General features: G+C 34.4%; 1 protein-coding gene across 1 annotated transcript; it reads left to right on the top strand.

Moving 5' to 3' along the window:
• The first annotated feature begins 1,569 nt into the window (after nucleotides 1–1,569).
• On the top strand, nucleotides 1,570–26,380 carry LOC126970318 (poly [ADP-ribose] polymerase). The gene is made up of 20 exons (XM_050816166.1): nucleotides 1,570–1,821; nucleotides 1,906–2,047; nucleotides 2,912–3,069; nucleotides 4,309–4,490; nucleotides 6,421–6,634; nucleotides 7,251–7,356; nucleotides 8,010–8,196; nucleotides 9,306–9,525; nucleotides 10,559–10,663; nucleotides 10,744–10,849; nucleotides 12,616–12,778; nucleotides 16,012–16,168; nucleotides 16,261–16,422; nucleotides 17,726–17,862; nucleotides 18,374–18,510; nucleotides 20,701–20,861; nucleotides 21,893–22,013; nucleotides 22,493–22,652; nucleotides 23,535–23,711; nucleotides 25,142–26,380. The coding sequence occupies exons 1-20, from the start codon at nucleotides 1,711–1,713 to the stop codon at nucleotides 25,212–25,214; spliced, it is 2,979 nt and encodes a 992-aa protein (XP_050672123.1). The 5' UTR covers nucleotides 1,570–1,710; the 3' UTR covers nucleotides 25,215–26,380.
• Nucleotides 26,381–26,387: the final 7 nt, after the last annotated feature.

The following is a 26,387-nucleotide window of genomic DNA, read 5'->3' as shown; positions in this document are numbered from 1 at the left end:
TGGACTTTTTTGATTTAATATAGGTAAATATGGACGCCTTCTTTGATAATAAAATTCAAAATGTTGGAACAAACATTCAACCTCAAGCGCGCATAGTTATCGACAATGTGCTAACATTTTTAACGGAATTGAAAATAAATCCTACATAATTGAAGAGTGTTTACTTTAACCGAGCTCGTGAACTTACTGCCAAGATTTGTGGGGTAAGTTTGAAAACTGTTGGGAACATCAGGCGAGAGTGTGCTAATGAAGGTGCAATGTGTCCACGCCAAACAGTTTGTCAACCTCGCCCGGTGAGAAATTTAGATGATTTCAACAAATGTGTGATAAAGAGCATAGTTTCTACATTTTATTCAAGAGGTAAGTATCCCACAATTAAAAAGGTCTTAGAAAAAGCTAAAGAAAACATTAATAATCTAAAATGCAGTCATAACTCTATGAGGAATATATTGATCCATTTGGGATACAATTGCTTTGTTAAAAGGAAACGCGCTGAAATTATTCACCGAATTGCTGGGTAATTATCTTTTATCTACTCATACTTATACACATACAAATAAATATAAATCAAGGAGTTTCTAATGTAGGATTTTTATTTCTTTAATTTTAACTCATTTTTAACAATTTAAATTACTGGCAACACTTGTGATTCCTTAGGTGTTGCAGGAGACTGTGGGCGGCGGTAATCACTTACAATCAGGTGACCCATACGCTCGATTGTCCTCTCTTCGATTGTTTATGGAAAAGGACTTAAGGACTTTATGACTTCTTTTAAAGCGAGCCTTCAAAGGCACATACTCAATAATTATGAAATGTTTCAAAAACATATGTAGGTTGTTTTATGTCTTATCTATTTGCCTAACATTTAATTGCATTCTGTACCCACCATAATCATTGTTGTTAAGTACCTACTTTAATTTGTAAAATATTAATTTCTCATGTAAGTAACAATAGGTCTTAATGAGAATAAAGTTATTTAAACCTAAAGGAGGAAAAACGAGCGTAGGGGTCACCTGGTGTTAAGTGATCACTTCCGCCCACATTCTCTTGCAGCACCAGAGGAATAACAAAAGCGTTGCCGGTCATTAAGGAGGGTACACGCGCTTTTTTTAAAGGAAGGAGGAAGAAAGCTCATTCCACAGCTTTGTAGTACGTGGAAGAAAGTTCCTTGAAAAACGCACTGTAGAGAACCGCCACCCATCGAGATGGTGGGGATTATATTCTTATTTCTGGCGTGTCGTGCGAAGGTGGAATTCGGCGGCAGGAATAAAGTGAAACAGCTTTTCGGAACACTCCCTGTGGTCAATGTGGTGAAGACACACAATGAAGCGACGTCTCTACACAACGCAAAGTGATCCAGCCTTTCACAGAGCAGTCCTCTCTTCCATAACAAAAACAACAATAATTGGAAATTCTAATAAAAGTCCCTTTTATACGTCTGTGGTTTGGCTACAAATCATACCCGCGTTGTCTGCTAGTACAGCTAATACTCAAGAGTCTAAATCGATAAATTAAGAAATAATAAATATGAATTCACAATTGTCATTGTCAATTTGACTTAACGCGCGCGCCGGTAAACACGCAAATTTTGAAAATCGTTTAAATTTTTTACGTTGTTCTCTAGAAGAAGCCTTTCTAGTTTTTAGGTGTAGATTCATAAAAGTTTCTTGTTCCTACAAATAAGATATATTTATTAAGTTTGTATTTACGATGACAGATTTGCCTTACCAAGCTGAATATGCCAAGTCTGGCAGAGCTGGTTGCAAAGCCTGTAAAGAGAAAATTGACCAAGGATCTTTACGCATAGCTGTTATGGTGCAGGTATACTATTTTACAAAAAACTACAGTTTAAATTTCGTTTGAGATTCATAACATACAAGTTTACTTAGTAGCGCTATTTTCTAGTCTGCATTTCATGATGGAAAGCAACCTAATTGGCACCATGAAGAATGTTTTTTTAAAAAGAAATGTCCCAGCAGTATTGCTGAAATTGGTAATTTTAACAAGCTTAGACATCCTGACCAGAAAAGAATCAAAGAAATGCTGGGTAATTATCTATTTCTACTTATTTGAATGCTATTATATGACAACCCTTATAGCCTGTAATAAATAATAAAATATATATTAACTTTAATCTTAAAATAATTAAATAAAAGAAATTAAAAAAAAAAGTAACAAGATCATCCAGCCACGGCAATCAGCATGTCACAAGAAATCTACCAAATAACATAAGAATGATCATCTTCATATTATGTAATATTTACTAAATATCTAATATTTACTCTAATATATAATCTAATAATAAATATCTAATATTTACTAAGTATCTTGCCTCCCTGAACCTTATTTTAGGGAAGTGAACAAACCGGCCCACATTCCCGCCACTAGCAAGTGGCATTTAAGTGAGCATGTCACATGTCACAAGAAATCTACCAAATAACATAAGAATGATCATCTTCATATTATGTAATATTTACTAAATGCCTTTACTTATAATTTACCACTTTAGCACTTCTTCTCATGCTAAAATTGCAAAATGTGTTACTAAATGCGTTTTGTGAGTCATTGAATGAGTGTTAATTTGAATGAAATTGTGAGTTATTCTACATGTTTCTGATTTAAAATGAATAAGATTTGAAAAACTGACTTTTTTGCCAATTTTACAAAAAAATATTATTATTTAGCAATTTATGTAGACAGTATAAAGGAGAAAACTCCATTCACAATTGTATCTTCAATTATAGTTGATTGCACACTTTTCAAATTAATTAGTGTAGTTTGTTTTTTACATTATTATTAAGGTAGTTAGTTGATACTGAATGATGTAAATTAATTTATATAATAATTTTTTTAATTAAATAATTAATAACAGTTCCTTTATTAATCCCTAATAATCATTGTTTTTTGTTAGGTAAAACATTTGATTTACCTACTGAGAAGGGTTCCAAAAAAGGTAAAGGTAAAAAGAGAACAAATGAGACAACTGTACTGGGTATTTCTAATTACTCAATTGAATATTCAAAATCAAGCAGAGCTACATGTAAACATTGTGATATCAAAATTTGTAAGGTAAAATATTTAAACATTCAAAAGTATTTATTGTTAACCTTTTATTGATCCCAGTTCCTTAAACCTTGGCTTTACCAACCATGTTTTCATTTAAAGTATATTTTCTAGAAAATTCATATGGTTATTGTAACCTCAGTGGATCTATGTGTATTGACTATAATAGTACTAGCTGACCCAGCAAACGTTGTATTGCCGATATTAAAATCGCGATACAAAAGTAACTGTTGATCGTAAATGGGTGAAAATTTGAAGTTGTATGTATTTTTTAATGCTGACTCAAATTCAAACAAATTTAAAAATAAAATGTCAAAAAAATTTAAAAAAAAATTGTGTGGACCACCCTTAACATTTAGGGGGAGGAAAAATAGATGTTGTCCGATTACCGACCCAATATGCACTCAAAAGTTCATGAGAATGGGTCAAGCCGTTTTGGAGGAGTTCGGTTCCGCACACCGAGACATGAGAATTTTATATATTAGATTAGATATACATTTTCTTAGAGTTCATCCATTGTGTCATTGAAGAGTGGCTCAATGGCAAGTTGGCAGCGAAATGGCCTTGGTGAGTGACAATGAGAACGCAGGAGTTCCAGAGAGCAAAATGTATATTTCCCTCCAATTCTGCCTATGTGCTTTGGCTTCGCATTGGTTAAAATCCTTTTTCAAGTTTGCTGGTATTTTCTCTGTTAGATTCAACAATGTTGACCCAGGTCTCCTGAAATAAAAGCACTTTCAGCCAAAGGCCATTTTGCAGGAGTGGTTGTGACCTGCCTCAAATTGGCATTAGGCACGAAGAAGAATGGAATGAAGCATTCCATACCTTCAGCAGTGGCATCTGAATTCTCCAGCGAAAAACAAATCTGCTTTCACTGGTAGGATCGAGAAAAATAATGCATCTAAACCCAGTCTGCTGACTTTCGAGATTTAACCTTAAATTAAAAAACATACTCCTTTTATGCATGGTTTAATTCTTGCGAGTTAGATCCTATAAAGTTGTTTTATTTTGTTGTCATTTTTTTTCCACTCTATAGAGGCTTAGTCCTTGTAGTCCAGATCTCACCCTATTTTAACAGTATCACCCATTTTAATCGCCTATATCTTCCGTCATGTTAAATAAGATCCAGTATGTACTTATAGACAGGGATGAAATATAATATCTTTACCGGCTACATGAGTAGCAATTATTAAGAATAACTAGTGTGCATATTATAATCTATTTAAAATTTGTTGTATATTTCAGGATGAAATACGTATATCTAAAATGGAATATGATCCTAGATATGGTGACATTCCTGGGTGGCATCATGTTAAATGTTTTGCTGAAAGAAAGAATGAATTCTTGTTCTTTGCTGGCGGTGAACAGATTCCTGGCTTCAATAAACTTTCTAAGGAAGATCAGAAAGTTGTTAAGGATGAAATTAAGTATATCAGTTTTTGTGGCTATTTGTTTACTTATATTAGTATAATATATTTTTAATGTGTTTGATGTTGTTATGACAGCTGCATCAAAGAGGCATAGATTGTGTGAGGTATAGCATACATGAAGTATGTAGTCCATTATATTTTTCTATCAATATCACTTTTGACATACATACCTACTGAAACTGCTCTTTCTTTCATGATATCCCCATACAAACATGATTTTTCTTTTGTACATATCTGTTGCATGTACTAGGGATCAAGCTTAAACCATTTTGAAAGATTTTACTAATAGCATCTAACAAATGACTCATATTACTGTACCATTAACACAGGGTACATGCCCATTTATTGCTGATATTATCTTAACCATTGATAGATCTTAGTTCAAATTTTTAAGTCATTCTCATCATGTTAAATTTTCTTTATAAAATGTTTCATATCTGTTTTGTCCACTTCAAGGTTTTAATATTTTTCTGTTTTGTCAAACTATGTCTATCCTTCCCACTCTGCTGTACAAATTCAAATAAAGACTATAAGTAAGGAGTCAGCCCACATTTTGGACATTTTATTATATTATATATTAAAGCTTGTGTATTTTTTAAAAACTAAGCAATAGTTAAAAAATACTAAATAAAAATTGCTTATGGTTATAAAAAAAAACAATCAATAATATATCCAATAAATAATAATTTTATATGGAACGGTAAAAGATGTTTACATGATGAATGCTGAGACAATCACCATTATATTACCTAATTAGGGACACCAGGCGCTGATGCACCAGATCACAATTAGCACTAATAATGGCACATTTTTATCTACCGTGAACTAAGTGTGAATGTGTGAGTGAGTAGAACAAAGACTTACCCCCTTATTCATAATGGTCCGCTAACTTTAAACAGCCACTTAGGAGTGTTTTTTCTCATTCTGACTTAGGTCAATAGAAGAAGACAGAGTGAGAATTAGCAATGCCTTAAGCTAGCAGACTATTATGAATAAGGGGGTAAGAAAGGAAATTTATTACTATATCTACCAGCCACTCGCTATTGACCCCAGTGGCCCTTGATCATTAACGTTTAGGACAAAGCTGAATCATGATAAATGATTTCCCACACTTTCTGCTTTGGCCAATTTCTTTGACTTAGGTATGTCAATTATTCTATTTTTGTGCACTTTTTAATCTACGAAAAACATTCCTCAAGTTCTAGGACGATATCCTTCCCGTTTCTCTAGTGACTACCCTGCTTGCTTTGGGATGTTGTCATTTGTATTCGGCAGAGTATGTCCGATCCATCATCACTCCCGACTTTGAATTTTTTCGTCTATGGAGGTTTATGCACTTATAACAAGTTACGTAAACAAATACCAGGAGTTTGGCTGTTATATTTACTCACAAACTATATTATGCAACCTTACTGTAAGGCAAACTTGACGTTCAATGAGGACCTTCAAATTGTTTCCTTTATGAGTTTTGGAGGCCTAACGTGAGTATAGTTCACCTTGATGGTAAGTAATCACAATCGCTCATTCTCTTGCAACACCAGATCGTAAATATAAGCAGAACTGTGTCGAGATAAAACGGTAGCATGACTCCCCCACATTGAATAGTATAAGTTGACCAAACTTTGTCCATGTCAAAACATGCATGGTGAGTAATGATATAATAGTATTTATTAATTAGGAAAAAAAGGCATGCATTATGGATTACTTATTTCCTAATTCACCATTTTTACATCACTTCTTTCTCCATCCCGTTTCAACTTCTATTTTTAATGCTCATGAATTATTCCTCCTTGTGTTGCCTATCATAGTTTTTCTATGGTGTAAGTCATAGCAGACTATTTTTCATACCTAAACCATAATAATGGTCTATTACAACAGTACCATACAATAATTGTCGTGTAAAATTTGTATGTATTCTGATTTTTAGAGCATCAGCTGTGGATGGGGTGCCATTCAAAAAGCTGAAGGCGGAACCAAAAGATGCAGAAGAAGTGAAAAAAGAAAAAGATTTCGAAAAGAAACTCGAAAAGCAAAACAAGTTGTTCCACAAGTATAGAAATTTGTTAAGTTCACTAGGAAAAAGTGATTTACATGAATTACTTGAAGAAAACTCTCAAGATATTTTAAAGGGCAATGATGAGGTATGATCAGAGTGACTAAACTAGCCCTCATTTTACGATATAGAGGGAGTCTACAGCAACACAAGCCTGTATGGTCTTTATACTGTTATTATTGTTTACTTTTTCCTTCTAGTCAGAAATTTAAGGAAAAGATTGAAAAAATATTGCATCTTATTTTGAAAGAAAGAAAGGGAGAAATAATGTTTATTGACGTCATTATACATTCTGATAATAGTTCTTAAAGTTATACTAATGTAATTATGATCTAATGACGCCAATGGGCCCCCAACTCAGTATAGTTGTGGTTTCGAAAGAACCCACAACGCTGGTCTTCCGTGGAAACCCAGAGAGCGCTACTAACGCATAGTCCTGTCACACGAAGGTGTACGAACTATTAATTCTCCATGAGCACAAAGCACAAAAAATAGTGAAACTCGGATCTAAAATTAAAACTTACAACAAATAAAAACAATCAAACTTGATTTAAACTTCATGGTCTGGTTGTAAGTGGAAGAAAGTTCTTTGAAAACCGCACCTCCACGAGTTTACAAAGAATGCCTTAGTCAGACCCCTATGTTATGATCATTTAAGATTTTTGCTTCAATATACCCACTCTAAAAATATTTGTTATTTTTAGTGCTGTGATCACTTAGCAGATATGATGGCATTTGGGGTCCTTGAGTCTTGTCCCGAATGCAAGCAAGGACAGTTGGTGCTGGACACCTTCAACTACAAGTGCACAGGTATATTGTAATTATGTGTATGAGTATAAAATAAGTATATACAGATAAATATACGTAAAATAAGTGTAAATTAGAAATAGAATGTCAATATTCGCCTTACGCCTTACGACGAGCAGTTTATATTTAAACTACTCAGTAGTGATGACAAAATAATGGAACCTTCTATTATATCATACTAGCTGACCCGACAGACGTTGTTCTGTTCATAATAAAAAAAACTCTTGCAGGTAGAATTTCGTAAAATCATGATTTTTGAATTGAATAATCCTACCAAATTTCAAGTCTCTACGCCTTATGAGTATAGGTGGAAATCTCTTATATGTATATATAATGAAAATGTTCTTTGTTTGAAGCTCAATCACGCCTAAACCACTGTTCGTATCGACATGAAACTGGTTTATGGCTTATTTGTCGAATTCCAACGTTCCTTCATTAATTTATTTCTATTTAAAATTCCCGCTCAGCAAAGTGGGCGGGAATGGCTAGTACTATATATATAGATAATGTATGGGGAGGTTCTGGACTCGGTGAATGTGATAGTCCAGTCCTTATGTTAGTAAGAAAAGGGCATCATTGTGCTCTAACATGTTATTATTGTCTCGTAAGTAGACGTAATAGTTACGACATTCAAATAAATATATATTTTTGTAAAGGAAATTTAACCGAATGGACGAAATGTATGTACACAACGCGTACTCCCAAGCGACGACCGATGATCGTGCCTGTGTCGTATAAAGATGGCTCTGTGTTCAAGAAGTACAAACCCAAGGTCGATGAGAGAGTCTTCGAGAACCCGCCGCCGGCCACCATCATTGCCGTGAAGAAGGAGGAGTCGAATGGGTAAAAATTAAACAAAATGCTTTGCCCCTCTAGTTATTTCTAATTATAAGGCAAACGGTAATTGGCTCAACTAATGTGAAAACCAGCCGCCCATAGACGTCCGCGATATTAGAGTTTAAGAGAGGCTTTGCTGGCCTTGGAGGTGGGAGCATGCTCTAGGGGCTTGAAGGTCTCTAAGTTACATCGGTGAAATACAGGAGCTGGTAGATGGTTCTTTACAGTCGCTATCAAAAAAGTTTTTTTTTTATGAAATAGGAGGACAAACGAGCGTACCTGGTGTTAAGTGATCACCGCCGCCCACATTCTCTTGCAACACCAGAGAAATCACAAGAGCGTAGCCGGCCTTTAAGGAAGGTGTACGCGCTTTTTTTGAAGGTACCCATGTCGTATCGTTCCGAGTTTCTTGCGTAACACAGAGATACCTCATATCTCTTCGCAGCCCAATTCAAATCAAGCCGATCGCAGACATGATCTTTGATGATTCGAGCCGGTCTTCGTTGAATGCAGATTTTATGTTAACTTTATACAGATTTTTTCCTGGCAGATTCAAATTTTGGATTCTTTCTTTTGGTGGATAGTGAATGTCTGTCTAATTTTTTTCCACCCAAGGGCCGGCTCTCACCATAATACGTTAGTGTAGTGTAGTAAAGCCACAGCTCTCTGCGGTCCCTATCTTCGGCGTCCACTAAAGAACTTCATGTTTGGGAAACTTCGTATCTTTAAAAAATTTAACCATTTATTTTTATGTTTTTAATAGAGTGGTATTATCAGTGATAGGCTCCTTTGCACAGGATGCCAGCTAGATTATGGGTACAACAACGGCGCCTCTTTCTGCCTCGAAGCAGTAATGTGTAAGCATTATTGTGATTAGGTCCGTAGCTAGTGAAATTACTGGTCAAATGTCTCAAGATGACGAGCGCAATAATTGTAGTGCCGGTCAGAAATTTTGGGTTTATCAAGAATCGTGAGCGGCACTGCATTGTAATGGGTAAGGCTTATCAATTGCCATCAGCTGAACGTCTTTCTGGTCTTGTCCCTTATTGTCATAAAAAAAAAGCATACATATGGTAAAACTCAAAATGTGATGATTTTTTTGGTAAAAATTTTAGAGCGCCGAAAACGTTTCCTCTACCGCCGTTAAAGAACCTCCAATTCTTTATGTACGGAAAATTCAAGTCTCCAAAAGAGGAGATAAAGAGTCGCATATTAAAGATGGGTGGCCTCGTCACCAGCAAGTTGACCAAGACCCTGGCTGCAGTTGTGTCCACGAAAAAGGATGTAGAACGGATGCCAAGTAAGATGGAGGAAATTAGTAGTGCCGATATTGAAGTAAGTTTCTATCTAAATTGAATGCAGCTGGTATTTTCTATTATGTTCTTACTAATGAATTTTTACTTACTTTCTCTCACTTATGATAGTATATAAACATACGATGCCTCATTTGATAGTTACCTTAGCGGTTATTCACTGGTTATTCAGAATCGAAAAAATATTTTTTTATGAGTAAATATAAAGATGAGACGAACTGTCACTTGAGTGTAAGTGATGACTGTTTTCAAGGCTTCTTTGCAACACTAGAGTAAGTTGAATGTGGACGGATGTTTCTTGCATATCTAATTCCGTTAAAATAAACAATTATTTAATATTGTCTAAAGTTCGATGACAGAATAATAAATACATTTTTTCTCACCTCGATGAAAAGCTGTCTTTTTGTCCCGCGTACCAGGGACTAAACGTTTCATCCAGGCGGGGGAAAAAATCGTATACGCACCACGTAAGATAGTAGATCATTGCCAATATTCCGCGGGTGAGAATGACCTACTTCTCACCCTAAGTGCGTAATATACCATTATTGAGTATAAATGTATTTATTATTCTTTCATTTCAATTTTATTTATGTTAATGGCGCGATCGGATTGTAAAACTGTTATGATGAAACATATCTACCATATCTACTATACAAGTGGGAGGTTTGCCTGGTTGCCTGCCACCAAGCTACTGCTTGCAAGCTCTGTTTGTGTTTCGGTTAGCCTCTCTATTTGGGCTCTGGCGCTGAGTATTTTAGGTTCACTAAAGAATCCTGAGCGGCGCTGCATGTGTATAATCAGGTGAACGCCGTGCTTTTCTCTTTCATAAAAACGCTAAAAGATCGTTGGAATAACTTATTTCAATAATAATAAATGTAAATGCGCACAACTGCCAGCAAACTACGAATAAAGTTAAACTGTTGATAGGCTTTTTTCATATATAATGATTTTTTGAAAATAAAACCTTGAGGTGCACGAATTTGTCAATCAATAATTAACTTATTGCAATTTTCTTGTAATTTGTTCATATTGTAATATCGAATTTAAATTTTAAGGTGGTGGACGAAACCTTTTTGGATCTCATCGACCCCAAGACTGGGACTGTGGCCGAATCATTAGAGCTTATAAAACAACACAACATTGCGCCCTGGGGATCTGATGTACGGTTTTAGTCTTTTCTTCTTTATAGTATTTTGTTTCACTTTTTATCTCTTTTTCATAATTTTGTTTATTTCGACAGCCTACAAAGCGGGTTCCTCAAGACGTCATTGACGGAAAATCTATTCAGAAGTCTGGCAGCAACTATGCTAAATCTAAGTCTGGGGTTACAAAACTAAAAATTAAAGGTAGGTTTATAGTGTAATTACTTTATAGCTATATTTGATTTTTCATATATAGTTGTAAGTTGTAAATGTTTTAATGAAAACTATTGCTGCTAAATAAAATATATTCTCATGAACACATTTGGCCAGAATTGTTAAATTTTTGAGTAGTTTGTTTTACGGTATGGCGGTTGTTGAATGAAGTTCCTTTAAACCCGAACAATGGATGTAAGCATCCATAGTGTGAGCATACTATTTCGGTATGTAATAAAAAAAAATGAGAATAGAAGGTGATTTTCCTCTTACAGTTTTCTTTGTATGTGTGAGATTGTAGTAGGATTGTCTCCGCAGATCCTGCATCCCTGGATTCATTATATCCTTTGTCCACCTGTACCACCCCTGTGCACCCCCCCCCATACTTTGCTTTTACGAAGTTTGTGAGGTCCCTGGACTTTTTCCAGGTTTAATGAATTTCGTTGGGAGTTCTTATCCTCCCAGGTGCTACCTCCTTCCATTTAGTTAGGAGCCCATTCTCTTAGGATGTAATAAAGTGTTTCATTTTTATAGAGACAGTAACTACATTTAGGGAAATCCTTGGGCTCCATGGTATGTAGATGTTTGTAAAATCTGCGGTGGCCAGTTCAGCTCATTGCTTTTGTCTGGTATCTCTTTAAAAAGAGCACTTTTTTAAAGCATTTTGTCGTGACAGATGCGAATGATTCCTTTGCATGCTGACACTCATAATGTCAATACTAGAAATAAGGATAAGCTTGCTAGTTGTCTTGCATATCATGTAAGTTGACTTCATAAAGTCACAAATTCATTCAGAGGGTTATATATACGGTTTACAATAATGTCCCTGTTGACAAACAGAACTTACCTTTAAACAAATATAAATCAGTTCTGAAGAAAAACTTTAATATACAAAAGTGTACTAAAAATATCAGAATATCTTGAACTAAATACTCAGATTGATAAATGTAATTATAGTGCATATGAATTTGTAATAATCTGTTTTGAAAAGAGCAACCTTAGAGTTTCTTGCTTCTTCTTCGCTGGGAAATAAATGAAATATTTTGATTTGATTTAATGGTATAAAGCCATAATCAGCAGTGGAAGTTCGATACTTTTAGCTGTGTGATTAATTTAACTTTGTACTCTTCTTCTTAGTCGGACACTCTTGTCAGAGTTTGAGAGTGGTCGTGGTTGCGCTGACGAGGTGTGGTGGGGTGTTCGGTGGGTCAATATCCTTTCTGAGGGTAGATCTCCTGGCGATGTGCTTCCATTTCTGACGGTTAGAGGTGTTGCGAGTACACTGGACTATGGTGGACTCACTAGCCTTTGTGATGGCGTCTATCCAGCGGGTTGGCGATCAACCGCGTGCTCTCTTGCCTTTCACCTGACCCTGAACTACCAGTCTCTCCATCGAGTTCTCATTTCTAGAGACGTGACCAAAGAACTTCAGTATTCTTAGTTGCACAATTGACGAGTCTGTCTTTAATACGAAGCTCTTTGAAGATGGATACATTGGTGCGAAATGCCGTCCACGGGATCTTTAGGAGGCTTCTCCAGCACCACATTTCTAATGCATCGATTTTACGGCGGTCCTGCAGTCTCAGAGACCAAGTTTCGGCTCCATAGAGAAAGATTGGAAACACAAGGCTTGATCTAATACCACAGATCAGTATAATAATCCATCATATGTAGACTGAATGTTGTGCATCTAAAAGTATTTCTTTGCTGATACAATGTGTCTGAAGAGTTTTGTAAAGGTTTGTATTATGATGCAGGTGGCACTGCAGTGGACCCTGACTCCGGGTTGGCGGACGAGGCGCACGTGTATACTGACTTGAGTGGCATAAAGTATACTGTAGTACTGGCCAAGACCGATGTGGTGGCCGGCAAGAACTCCTTCTACAAGCTACAGGTGCTGGAAGCTGATAATAAAAAGAAGTGAGTACCTGGTCAAGTGATAATTGAAAGGCTTTTTGGCTACCTGATACCTCTTTTTTATTTTGAGCTTAATTTCCTTACATCTATACATATAGGTATTAACTTATAAATTTTATTTATTAGTATGTGTTAATATTTCCTTAGTTAAATAATAAAAATTGTCAGTATTGTTAATAATTTTTTGCAAAGTAAGGACCGATTTTAGCCGTAAAAACCTCCTCTATTAATTTCCACTCTTTCCTGTCACTTGCAATTCTTGTCCACATCCTTCCTGCTGTTTCGACAATGTCGTCGCTCCATCGCTTATTAAGTCTGCCTCGATTTCGTTTCCTGTTATTATTTTCTACCAGTTCATTACTACTTTGGAACCTCTTTCATTTTACTTTTAGCTTCGTTGGCATATTTAATTTCAAAAGTTATTTTCATGAAAAAAATACATGTCAAGCTTTTGCAACCTCTGTAGGATTTCTGTTATAGTTTCTTACAAAGATTTAAGATAGCTCTATAGTCTATACCATGTAATTTATGACGGCTTTATATTGGTATTTTGTTTTTTGGAAACTATGAAATTTTTGCTTGTTTTATCATTACGTTGATGCTCCAGATCTTCATGAGCAATTGTGTCGTATACGTGTCCCTAAATGTAATAATCTTCGCACACGAAAAAATAAAGTTTTCGTAGTCCCGCTGCATCGCACCGTTGCGCAAACCACCGTTGGCATCTATACTATCTTTAATTTTGATTTTTTTTGATTCATAGGACTTCCCTAGGTTCTGAAATACTAAGGTACGCGGAGAGCATTGAAATTGTATAATTCATTCATTTATTCTATAATATTTATTTTTTGTTTGAAATTTTTCCTTTTTGTGTTTCGTCTTATTAGTGTAAAGGCCGGAACGCATTACAGCGGCGCTGCGCGCTACAACTGCAGTAAGCGGCAGCTCGCGTCATTTCTGTAGCACTCTGCGTGCGAGCAACATTACAAGATGAGCGATAGTGACGAGAATTTGGTCATTATTTCTTTATTGTGTGCAGAAGAAGAACCTATTAACCGATGAGAAAAAAAAAATAAGATTTCAAAGTCAAATAATCTTTTTTCAATAAGGCTTAAACTAAGCGCTTTTGAATCGTCACTATAAATATTTCTTTTAAACTACTCTTTTGAATCGTCACTATAAATATTTCTTTTAAACTACTCTTTTGAATCGTCACTATAAATATTTCTTTTAAACTACTCTTTTGAATCGTCACTATAAATATTTCTTTTAAACTACTCTTTTGAATCGTCACTATAAATATTTCTTTTAAACTACTCTTTTGAATCGTCACTATAAATATTTCTTTTAAACTACTCTTTTGAATCGTCACTATAAATATTTCTTTTAAACTACTCTTTTGAATCGTCACTATAAATATTTCTTTTAAACTACTCTTTTGAATCGTCACTATAAATATTTCTTTTAAACTACTCTTTTGAATCGTCACTATAAATATTTCTTTTAAACTACTCTTTTGAATCGTCACTATAAATATTTCTTTTAAACTACTCTTTTGAATCGTCACTATAAATATTTCTTTTAAACTACTCTTTTGAATCGTCACTATAAATATTTCTTTTAAACTACTCTTTTGAATCGTCACTATAAATATTTCTTTTAAACTACTCTTTTGAATCGTCACTATAAATATTTCTTTTAAACTACTCTTTTGAATCGTCACTATAAATATTTCTTTTAAACTACTGAATCTATCATTATGTTTCCGAAAAAGCTCTTGAAAAGAACATACAAGGAACACAACGGCCACTCTTTTGAATCAATAGAGTATTTTATAATGGCTGTAAAATACAAAATAAATTAGTTTGTAAGGGGTAATCCAAAATAAATGAATATAATAAAATTATTAATTTATTAAATTTAACTGCAGTGCTAATTGGACAATTAAAAGATAAATAAATAAATCATTTATGCTATGATCTCTTTGTAGACTCAAAACTTGTATGCATTTACTCATTGGCATTTCATTTCATTCCATATGTTCAGGTGTTATCCTTTTTTTCTTATTACGTTATATATAGGACAGTATCGCAGATCCTTAAGGCAGGTGCCTCTTTCGTATAGATTTTGTATCGATTTCAGTGATTTTTTGTAATTCTGGGTAATTTAACTGTGGTAGTTAATTACAGTTAATTACCATGTCTTTAGTTATGATTAACTAATAAATTGTCTACTCAAAAATATTTTCTAAAAGTCATCTGTTTGAATGAAGCAACATCCTTGCTTTATGTTTTCCTTTTGTTTGTTTAGGGCGTACTTTATGAGGTTTATTGCATTCATTAAGCTGGTGCACTAAGATTTCTCATAAGTTCCCTTGTTCTTCGGTTACTATTCTTTATAACCTTTTTCTTAATTAATTTTATGACTCTAACGAAAATTCTACATGAGCTTCGTATAAATAAAACACTTTTTAAATGATTAAAACGCGTGTATTGTAACAGTTTATATTAGATTTATCATCATGATGACATCATCATCATGACATCACTCCCCCTGAAAACAAGATCTGGAAAGGTCTTGAAACGCAAAAAGCCAATGTAAATACACAATTACAATTACGCGTTAAAATCCATTAAAAGTGTTTTATTTAAATTTGTAACAATCACGTTAATCAAAGAAAATACTATGATCTTCTTGACAATATTTACTTGAAAAGGAAGAGGCGACTCATAAAATCTAAAAAGTTATATTGAAATGAATGAAATGAAAATGAATTTGAAAATGAAAATGAATTTATTTCGGAAGAAAAACTGACACATTCACACAAAAAAGTTAAAGAGAACAAAATATATGCTTAATCTAATACTTAACTTACTTAACTTAATACAAAAGAAACAAAAGCAAAACTTGATGTGGCAGTGGTCTTACAAAACTGGAGTCCACTCAGTTATAGTTGTGTCCATACACTATGAGCACAACACTGATTTTCAGTGACAGTGATATTCTTGTTTGTATTTTTGCATGCATTTTCTTTCAAATAAAACTCGTACTAAGTAACGGCGGTAATAAAGTTTTTTATGTGTAGATAATCCTCCATAATAAATTAAAGATTTTAGTATAGTAGATGTATTTGTTAAGGTAGAGTTAGGAGTATTTTACATGTTAATTTGGAAGAGTTAAACAGTGTGTTGCACTGATTAAGATCTCGTAAACAGTGATATTATAACATTTTCTAGGTTTTGGCTGTTCCGAGCGTGGGGTAGGATCGGCACACCAATTGGCGGTACGAAGGTGGAAGATTGTAAGACACTGCATGACGCTATACAAAAATTCGAAGATCTGTACATGGAGAAAACGGATAATCCTTGGGAGATGAAAGACGACTTTATGAAGGTGATGATAGTAATAACTAGCGCCTGTTCAAGAGCATGACGAATCGGCCTTCCATCTCTTCCCTAATACTTATAATATTTAATTTAATTTAGATGCCGGACGCGTACTACCCGATTGATTTGGACTATGGCGACGCAGAAGTGAAGGGCAAGGTGGAGGTCGATAAGAAGTGTGGGCTGGCCATGCCTGTGCAGAATCTCATACAGATGATCTTCGACGTCGATTCCATGAAAAGAACGCTGATGGAGTTTGAGGTATGGTATAAGCCATAATATTTATTAATGTTTGCTGAGTGTCAACCGAGATTCAAAAAGTATTTCCTTGATATGGTCTGAGCCTTATGTTGATGCCTGAACATGGTTCGTCTTGAAGCTTTGTAGCTCATGATGCTTGATCATAGATTTTATTATCACAGCAGTTCCTCCATGTGCTGTGCCACCGTGATGGAAGGTACTGTACATATCTCCATTATCAAGGATGTGTTCTGAGTACAATCGATTTTCCGCGTCCATAAAAGATTTTGATATTTTTCATGACACAGTGACAAGTCTGAAAAAAAATCTAACCGCACATTTCTGTTTGTAAATAATAATAATATGTTAGTTGATATTCATACAAACTATTTCTTCGTTATATTGTATCTATTATTGTTAGTAATCTGCTTAAAATCTTTGTTAAATTTGTAGGTCAAACTGTATTTTGTATTTAAATTAATGTCTTGAAATGAGAGTGGTGTATGCACCAGTAACTGGCATTCATACCAGATTATAAACCTATAAGACCATAATTATTTTTAATGTTTTGTATGTAATGCTGTTGGTGTGTCAATAAATAAATAAATACATATAATAACACCATTTATGTTCCAAATTATGGTGAGTGAAACTATAGGTGAGACATTTTACAAGTTTGTCAGTCACTTTTGTCATGAGCACCATTAAATTGTTTATTTATTGCTACAGACTATCTATCTTGTGAGACTGTTTAATAAATAGTTCTCACACTATTGATTCAACATTATAATAGTGTTTTTTTATTATTTATCCTTTAGAATATCTTGTCTAGGAAATAAGATCAAAAGGGATTTTTCTATAATAAATTTTAATACCACCTTTTATAAATTCACAAACAAGCTAACATTTTCATCATCTAACATCATCAAATAAATAACTGTAAAATTAAACAGTAAAAAGGTTACAATACTAAAAAAGAAACAAACTCCAAGCTTCTAAGAATAATTTACCCTCTCCTCCTTTCACTTTCTACACTTGATTATCTCCAGTGAGCTGATCATTTCCATTGACATTTGTTTTAGTGTATTCTTTGATATACAAGGCTCTAGTTTGGGACTGAATAAACTGGTTTTCTATTTATCTTTCCTGGCTAGTATCTACTTGTAAACTTCACCACAACTGAACAATCTTTATAATTGTATTTGGGCAATCTACAGTGTTGTGAGGTTCTGCACACTTTAGAAATCTAAATGATCGTACTGCATAACTTTATCTTGTTATTTAATCTTGTTTATTAAACTGTTTCACTAACCTACTGTTCCAGCTTGACACTGAGAAAATGCCGCTTGGGAAACTGTCCAAGAAACAAATAAAGTCTGGATACAAGGTACTTTCGGAGCTGCTAAAGCATCTGGAGAAGGGTGAACACAGCAATAGTAAAGTTATAGACGCCACCAACAGGTTAATTAGTTTTTCTATATGATATATTTATAGATCTACTCTAATAGTAGTAGTAATGATGAAATTTGAGGGATGGCTGATAAAAAAAATACTTTGTTAAAGAAAGTTTCTAAAACTTAACTGCCTACTACGTTCTTATATTTTAAGTTTCTTGGTTAAATTCTTTTTTTTTTAATTCAAGATAGTCATTTGTTTTAATTCGTAGAAATATGTTGATTGAAAATTGAAAGTTGAGCATCATGAATGATTAAATTTCTAAGTAAAGAAAGAAATACGAATTGATGACATATAACATTCACGTGATACGCCCTGTCTACCCTGCAGTGCTGCTCAAAATTTTTGCAAACCCAAAAACCTATTTCGCTCATCAATGTTATGATATAAGATGTTTTTTTTTAATTTCACAATAAAAATCGAATGAAAAAGATTACTGCTTAGCTGTGGAAAGAGGCCTGTTACCTTCATGCAAATATCTGTATAAACATACATCATAATTATATAAACTCTGCAGGTTCTATACGCTGGTGCCGCACAACTTCGGCATTCAGAATCCGCCGCTACTGGATAGTGTCGACGCAATTAAAAATAAACTGCTCATGTTGGACAATCTTCTGGAAATTGAGATCGCGTATAGTCTTCTACAAACGGGTAATTGAACTGATAAAATTAATTATAATCTATATTTATATAATATATATAATGAAAATAGTCATTGTTTGAGGCTCAATCACGCCTAAACCACTGATCGTATCGACATGAAACTAGCATTCTTCGATGCGAAATTTATCCTAGATGGTTTATGAAATCATAACATTACGCGGCGGCCATCTTGGAATTCAAAAATGATCGCAAATTCGTTCTCTGCACCCTCGAGAAACTCGGACCGAAATCCATTTTGTTGAAATCATAATTTTGCAGGGCGGCCATCTTGGATTTCAAAAATGATCCCAAATTCGTTCACTGCACCCTCGAGAACCTCAGATACGATATCCATATTGTTGAAATCATAATTTTTCTCGGCGGCCATTTTGGATTTCAAAAATGATCCCAAATTCATTATCTGCACCCTCGAGAACCTCGGATACGATATCCATATTGTTGAAATCATAATTAATTTTGTACGGCGGCAAACTTGGATTTCAAAAATAATCCCAAATTCGTTCTTTGCACCCTAGAAAACCTCGGATATAGCTGGGAACAGCGCCTCTATCGTCTCGCTTTTTCGATTCATCAAGTTTCAAAAAACAACTATTCCAAATAACTTTTTTACTTATACAAAAATTGTTGCAAGAATAATGAAATACGTGATGTTTTTATTAAATTCTTAATTTATATTTTATTTCTTCTTTCTTATTACATATTATAATCTAGTATTTCTTACAATTTACTGATTTAGGGAAATGTCTATTCACTTGCAACATTATTTGGCTGTCTTGTGTGCGTGTTGGCATATGTAAGTAGGTACGTAATGCACACGCACACATTAATTATAATGTTACTTCTATATTGAATTTATATATAATTGGAACTATGAATGAAACTATCGTTCTGAGCGTTATTATTCTATGGTTTATGGTATATTATTGTTTTATTGTATTTGTAATAAGATGAATAAAATTTAATTTATTTCCTTTTGAAATTCGCCCAGCCAAGCTGGCTGGAACGGCTAGTTATTTAATATGTCGAAAAAACTTACTGACAAAACATTCATAACATCACTCTTCACGTTAAACACTCTAAAAGTGTTAGAATCTTGATGCATTTTCTTTCGTAGTGCAGCTTATGTTATTCCATATGTCGAAATGTCATGGATACCTAAAATGTATTCTTCAAGCTTAAAAAAGTTACTGTCTGTTGAACTGTTTTAAAATATATTTTTTTATAGTTATATATAGTTATATTATAAGTTATATTTTACGTCTATTTATTGAAGGTACCAAGATAAAGGTGACTTATCAGTGATTTATGTTCATTACTATTGTACTATACTTACCAGTGGGAGGCTCCACTTTGCACAAGACGCCGGCTAGATTATGGGTACCACAAAGTAGTAATGTGAAAGCATTACTGTGGTTTGGTCTGAAGGGCGCCGTAGCTAGTGAAATTACTGGCCAAATGAGACTTAACATCTTATGTCTCAAGGTGACGAGTGCAATTGCAATGCCGCTCAGAATTTTTGGGTTTTTTCAAGAATCCTGAACAGTACTGCATTTTAATAGGCCGGGCGTATCAAATACCAACAGCTGAACATACTGCAGGTCTCGTCCCTTATTGTCTTAAATAAAACTGCTGCATAATTTCAGAGGAAACATTAGTGGCCATTTTTCCATACAAACGTTCTTCTTTCGGTCCTTATCCATATCCAAGGATAAAAAAAACCAAGGGTTTTCAACCTTTATCAATTTTATTATCAAATAATATCAATTTTATCATTATCTATGCTGTTTTTATGTTTTTATTTTTGTAAATGCTGGAGTAGTCCAAAAAGTGTGTAAAATACGGCTTTATCATATAGGGTGTAAACAGAGGTATCTAGTATACAAATCGGACTAAGAATACCAAAAATATTAAAACAGTCAGGTCCGACACTTCTTTCCAAAACTTACATAATTTTAACTCGTAAGAGTACTTAATTTTTGGAGGAGGAAATTGCCGAGAACGAATCCCTAGATTTAGAAATTTAAACTCACGATGTTTAGTTGCAGTTATCTTAGTTACTTATCGCACTGATTAAGCGCGACGTGTCGTCTAAATTATACTTACATTTTTAACAAAACAGGCTGAACATACATAAATCCTGGTCAGGATCAACTTAATCATATAAAATACTTATTCCAGACTCTGAAGATGGATTGAGTCCAATAGAATCCCACTACAAGAAGCTGAAGGCTGAGATTGCGCCGATTGACAAGTCCACGGATGAGTATGAGATGATAGCAGAGTACGTAAAGAATACTCATGCTGCTACTCACTCCAACTATACCCTGGAGTTGCAAGAGGTTTGTTGTGATATTAAAACGAAAGCGGAAAATATACGACCAGATAATATTATACGATTGCCATCTAGCCACTTAATGATAAATAATAGCCATATAATTCTCTACAAAAAAAATCATATTAGGTCTTCGTAAAGGATATTTTTATATTCATTATGAGTAGGGGATTAGATGCACTTAAATCCTAGGATCTATTGTGTCCCCTGCTTGCGCTAGCGCGCCTATCCTCAACTTCTTGTGTCTTCAGACAAAGTGCTTTGGTGAGATCGATGCTACTGACTAGGAGACGTGTGCCGGGATTTAAATTGTATTCTCTAGACCTATTCCTTTTAAGAAGCGTAGGATTCTCAGAGGGTCCAGGCCGGGTACGTCCTCTGCTTTGAGTGATGATGTTTTAAGACACCCCAGCCTAATTCTGGCAATGGCCTCGCATTCCAGAACGAAAAATTTGTAAAGGATAGGTAAATTTTACGACATTCCAAACAATTATATGTATTTACATGTGTAAATGTAGCTACTTAATATTTAGTGAAGACCAAATCTTTCCTATTTCAGTTTTTATTGTTCTCTTTGAGGCTTTGACTTGCAGATTATAATCTCGGTCATTGTTTAGTTGCTTCGCTGATTGAATTATTATTATAACTTAGAGCTGACCATAGACAACACGTACACAACAATAGTCTAGCATATAGACAATCAAAGTGTGCAAGAGACAAAGATAAAAAAGACAAACGAATATATTGTTATTGTAACCGATTTTGATTTACAAGTCGTAAACAGTCAATCACAATCACTAGATAACGCACACTGAAAGGGGCACATTTAGGGGTAGATATATATATATATATATTGGTTTTATGGTAAAAGGATTTATTTACTCAGGGTACTCAACTAATCTTTGTCACTTGCTAAATAACTATTATTAATGGTTCTACTTGTGAGTACGCGGATCTCTACTATTAATTGGTTAAAATGGTTACTTGGACCAGTCCTGTCGATTGATTTTTAAGATAACAGTTTCTATTATTCCACAGGTGTTCAAAGTGGTGCGAGAAGGAGAAGATAAGCGCTACAAGCCATTCAAAAAGTTGCCCAACCGTCGTCTGTTATGGCACGGATCAAGGACCACCAACTTCGCGGGAATACTTTCACAAGGTTGGGTCAATTTATTATGTAATATAATAGATTGGGGAAAAATTGTCATTTTATACGAAAACTCAAAACTTCGTTTTTTCAAATTTTATTGATATTTAATTATAGTATATATTATTATAGGCCATTTTCTTAGATGCCATAACTTAGATAGTGACATAGTTCGATTCGATCGAAGATTCGAATTTGTCAATAGTACCTAAATAAATATTTACTAAACTACAACACTCAAAGAAATTGATGGCTTAATTTCCGACACCGCCATTTGCAGGAAAATCTGTATACAGTTTTATTTTATTTTAAATTGAATCCGCTGTTCAAATTAGTGATTCCGATCGGGAGATTATGGCAAAAATTGAGTAAATAAATAATTACTATATTAATTTCATTTTGACGCATGAGATAAACTTAGGCGACATATGGGCATTCTGATTTGGTGACAAATTAAAAAAAATATATGCGGAGGGTTCTCTGAAATGCAGGTCTCCGTATCGCGCCCCCCGAGGCTCCAGTGACCGGCTACATGTTCGGCAAGGGCATCTACTTCGCGGACATGGTGTCCAAGTCTGCCAACTACTGCTGCACCAACACCAACAATCCCATCGGGCTGCTTCTACTCAGCGAGGTTGCTTTAGGGCAGATGTCAGTATTCTTCTTTCATCTCTTACTTATGAAAATTTGGACCAAGAGACAAAACTCCAAAAATTTATGTGTTTTCTTAATAGTTTGTCATTTGACGTGACTATGAAGTATATATTATAATAGGTATAGATAATTAACCATAACGGAAACGTAACAAAGGGCTTTAAAAACCTGGCTCAAAACAATGGTGGTACCCACACAAATAGTTAAATTTATTAAAGATTTGTATGTAGACAGTATACTTACAAAATATTGGACGATGAAACTATTACTTTTAAAATTTTAACTTAAATTGCATACTCTTCCTTATTTTAGGTTGTTTTGTTTTAAAGCTCTGTAAATTATGCTTTCAATGGCAACTTTTAGTTATCTCTTATTAGTAAAGAGTAATTATTTAGGTATACAATGAGTGAAATAAAAAAAATAAACAATTTATTATTTTTAAAGTGATATCCGTCACTTCTGAGATTCAAATTAAACCTTATTAATTTTAATATTTAATTACTTTTCGTTACCTTAATTGTTTGTGACCAAAATTTATGATCGATGCGGGACTCGAACTCGCGATCAACCACTCGCGCTCTTACCAACTGATCCAACTGTTCAAGTGACTCGTGGTTCGTAAAACTTGGCATGTCTTGTTCAACTCTCAGGTTGTGGCATCATTCATAAATTTTGGTTACAAATTTGTATTAAAAGAGTCATTTATGCAACTGTTGTGTAATAAGGAATATTAAAACACGAATGTGGGTTTATGATGTCATGGTTATTAGGACATTGGGTGTTTTAATGTTGGCAATATGCTAACTGTTTCAGAATCTTTAATATAGGATTTATAGCATGGGTGTAGATAAAAATACTTACACCAACTATATGTTTCAGGAAAGAATGCACGAAGAGTGAATACATAACGAAGCTGCCAAGCGGCGTGAATTCAGTTCTCGGTGTGGGGAGGACCCAGCCCGACCCGCAACAGGCCAAGGTGCTCGACGACGGACTGATGGTGCCTCTCGGGACACCCGTCTCCAATCCTGTGCAGTCTTCATTGCTTTATAACGAGTATCCTTTTTATATCATTAGGTAGCTGTTATCCGCGGAAACATAGCCCATGTGTTAATTCAGGCGATTCTATGTAATAAATATCTGAAAATATTTATGATATTAGTACCAATATTTTAATAATTATACTAATACTGGTATCAACACCGCTTTTACCAATGAGAGCCTGGTGTTCTGGCGGGTGACAACTAGGCTTGATTTGAGTAGCCGTACTGGAGCGTATCGGCTATACACATTTCATGTTTGATTCGAGGCTGGTAAACTAATTTTAGTATTTCTAGTGAGCACCTTAAAGCATAGTTTCGACAAAATGAAAACACCATTTACACGTACAATCAAAAAAGCGACCAAACTAAACACCATACACCAGTCATGACGCGTCCGAGCTGGTCGTGCCACGAAATTGGTTGCGCAACCAAATGGACACCAGCTGAGTAAGCCGGGCCGCACACCAGGCATACATTTGTAACTCGATAATTGTAGCGCTACATTTGAAACGCGACACATTTAACGCCCCCATACATTTGTACGTGAGCACGCACACCGAGGAATTATTTGTGGCGGGCGCACTTTGTAGCGAGACGTTGTCCGCGCTACACGAATTCAAGATCGAACACGTTCGTTTTTTGTGTTGCGTTGGTTTAAAATATGTAGTGGGTATTTTGTTTTGTTAAACTTAATTTAACTAAAATTAATAATAGCTTGTATGTATTTTCAGACATTCGATAATATAACTGGAACTTTTCTTCATCGGATTGTAATTCTTGCGAAATTTTAAAATTCCCGTACATTGTGCAATCTTGATTAAACGGATGAACCCAATAACGTCTTTTTTTTTCTCATTAATCGCCACATCAAGAAATCTTCGTCATCAGACGATGATGTCGACATTCTCAAAGCGGTGCCACGTTACAACTGTGTTTCCGATGTGCGCATTTACAATACATTTGTAGCGCATACAATTGTAGCGCAACGATTGTGGCGACGTAAATAACAAAATAATGTATGCCTGGTGTGCGGCCTGACTTACTCTCTATTGCGCTGTATACATTCATTTTTGGTAACGGCGAATGCTTATACTGTTGTTTCAACAGGCTTGTATGATATAAATGTTTATATCCTTTTTTAACTGTATGTATTGTTTCCACTTTCATCTTATAAACGCGTTGCATCTCTCTATTTTTTATTTCCTTTATAAAAATAAATTTCACTGGATTTATTAATAATTTGTTAAATAGGTGTTTAATTATAGTTTTGTTTTGTATAAAATTTAACTTTGTGCAAAGGATTGCGAAGCTTTTTCAAAATTGGTTATAATATAAGCAATAATGGCGACGTAGGCCGTGCCTTCTTCCCATAAAAAGTAGCTCTATTGTATGTTGTTTATCAATGAAGTAAATTTGTATGTAATATCCTGAACATGGTGACAGATTTATCGTGTATGACGTGGCGCAAGTCAACGTGAAATACTTACTGCAGACCAAGTTTAATTACAAGAAGTAAATGAAGACATTCCAGCTATTCCAGTTATGCTCATGTTACACTATTTAATGTTAAGCTAACATCATGTTTATGTTTTTTATTGGAGACTTGACGAAGTTTTTTTTTGATTTATGTGGCTGCTATAGTTATGTCTACTTCTACAGTGCCATAATTCATCGGTTCTTTAGGGGCAGATGAGTATAAGGTTTGTTCCTTTGTCATAATGCAATAAGCTAATAAGTACGAAACAGTCATTTCTGCATGACGTCAGCAGGCAGTTTTTACTATACAAACAATACTTTCAATTGGTGATTTTAATAGTCAGCTAGTTATATTACGTACTAAGATGGCGTACCCATTACTCAACGCGGGCTGTTTAACCTCTCTTTATAATTTTATACTATTTGAAATCTCACTGATTTTTATCATGTGTATTTTAATTATAATCATTAATTACAATTTGTTGTATTTCTGTGTTCGTTGTTATTATATATTCTTAAAATTCGAAAACGTTAACTTAGTAAACATAATACTTATAACATCACTTACAAGATTTGAATTGTTTTTGTTACGCACTGCTGTGGAACGTAAGAAGATTCAAGTATTTTTTAATTGCACATCACGTCGCAACATATAACTTAATTTCTTTATGAAGGATTAAAACGCGTGTATTTATAACTTAATAATTATAATTATAGTAATTCCTCTGGTGTTGCAAAAGAATGTGGGCGGCGGTGATCACTTAATACCATGACCCGTACGCTCGTTTGCCCTCAGTTCCCATAAAAAGGAGTTACTGAACAATAACAAATTAAACTGGGGTGTGAGAAATTGAGACAGATACGCAGGCGGTGCCAGGCGATTGGATGTGAGCCATCACATGAACAGAGGGCAAAGGCTACACCTATATGAGTGCAGTAGGCATAGATGTGTTACAGTTATTATTTGTACTCGTTTTAATCCTTTATAAGTATTTTATCTAATTTAAGTACCTTGCTTAATAATGTGATTTTATTTGATTATTGTTCTAGTTTTATTTCGAACATTATTTTCTTTAGTTTTTAATTTCTATTACATTTATGTTAGTACTTATATTATGATTGATTCTCAATAATTGTGTATTGAATTGGAATGTGATACAGTTGATTTTGTGTCGTTATCGATTAAATTGTTTTATATGAATGAAACTTTTTC

This window comes from Leptidea sinapis, chromosome 1 (genome assembly GCF_905404315.1).
Source record: "Leptidea sinapis chromosome 1, ilLepSina1.1, whole genome shotgun sequence".
NCBI lineage: Eukaryota > Metazoa > Arthropoda > Insecta > Lepidoptera > Pieridae > Leptidea > Leptidea sinapis.
Note: the sequence above shows the minus strand (reverse complement) of the source record. Positions and strands in the feature narration are given on the sequence as shown.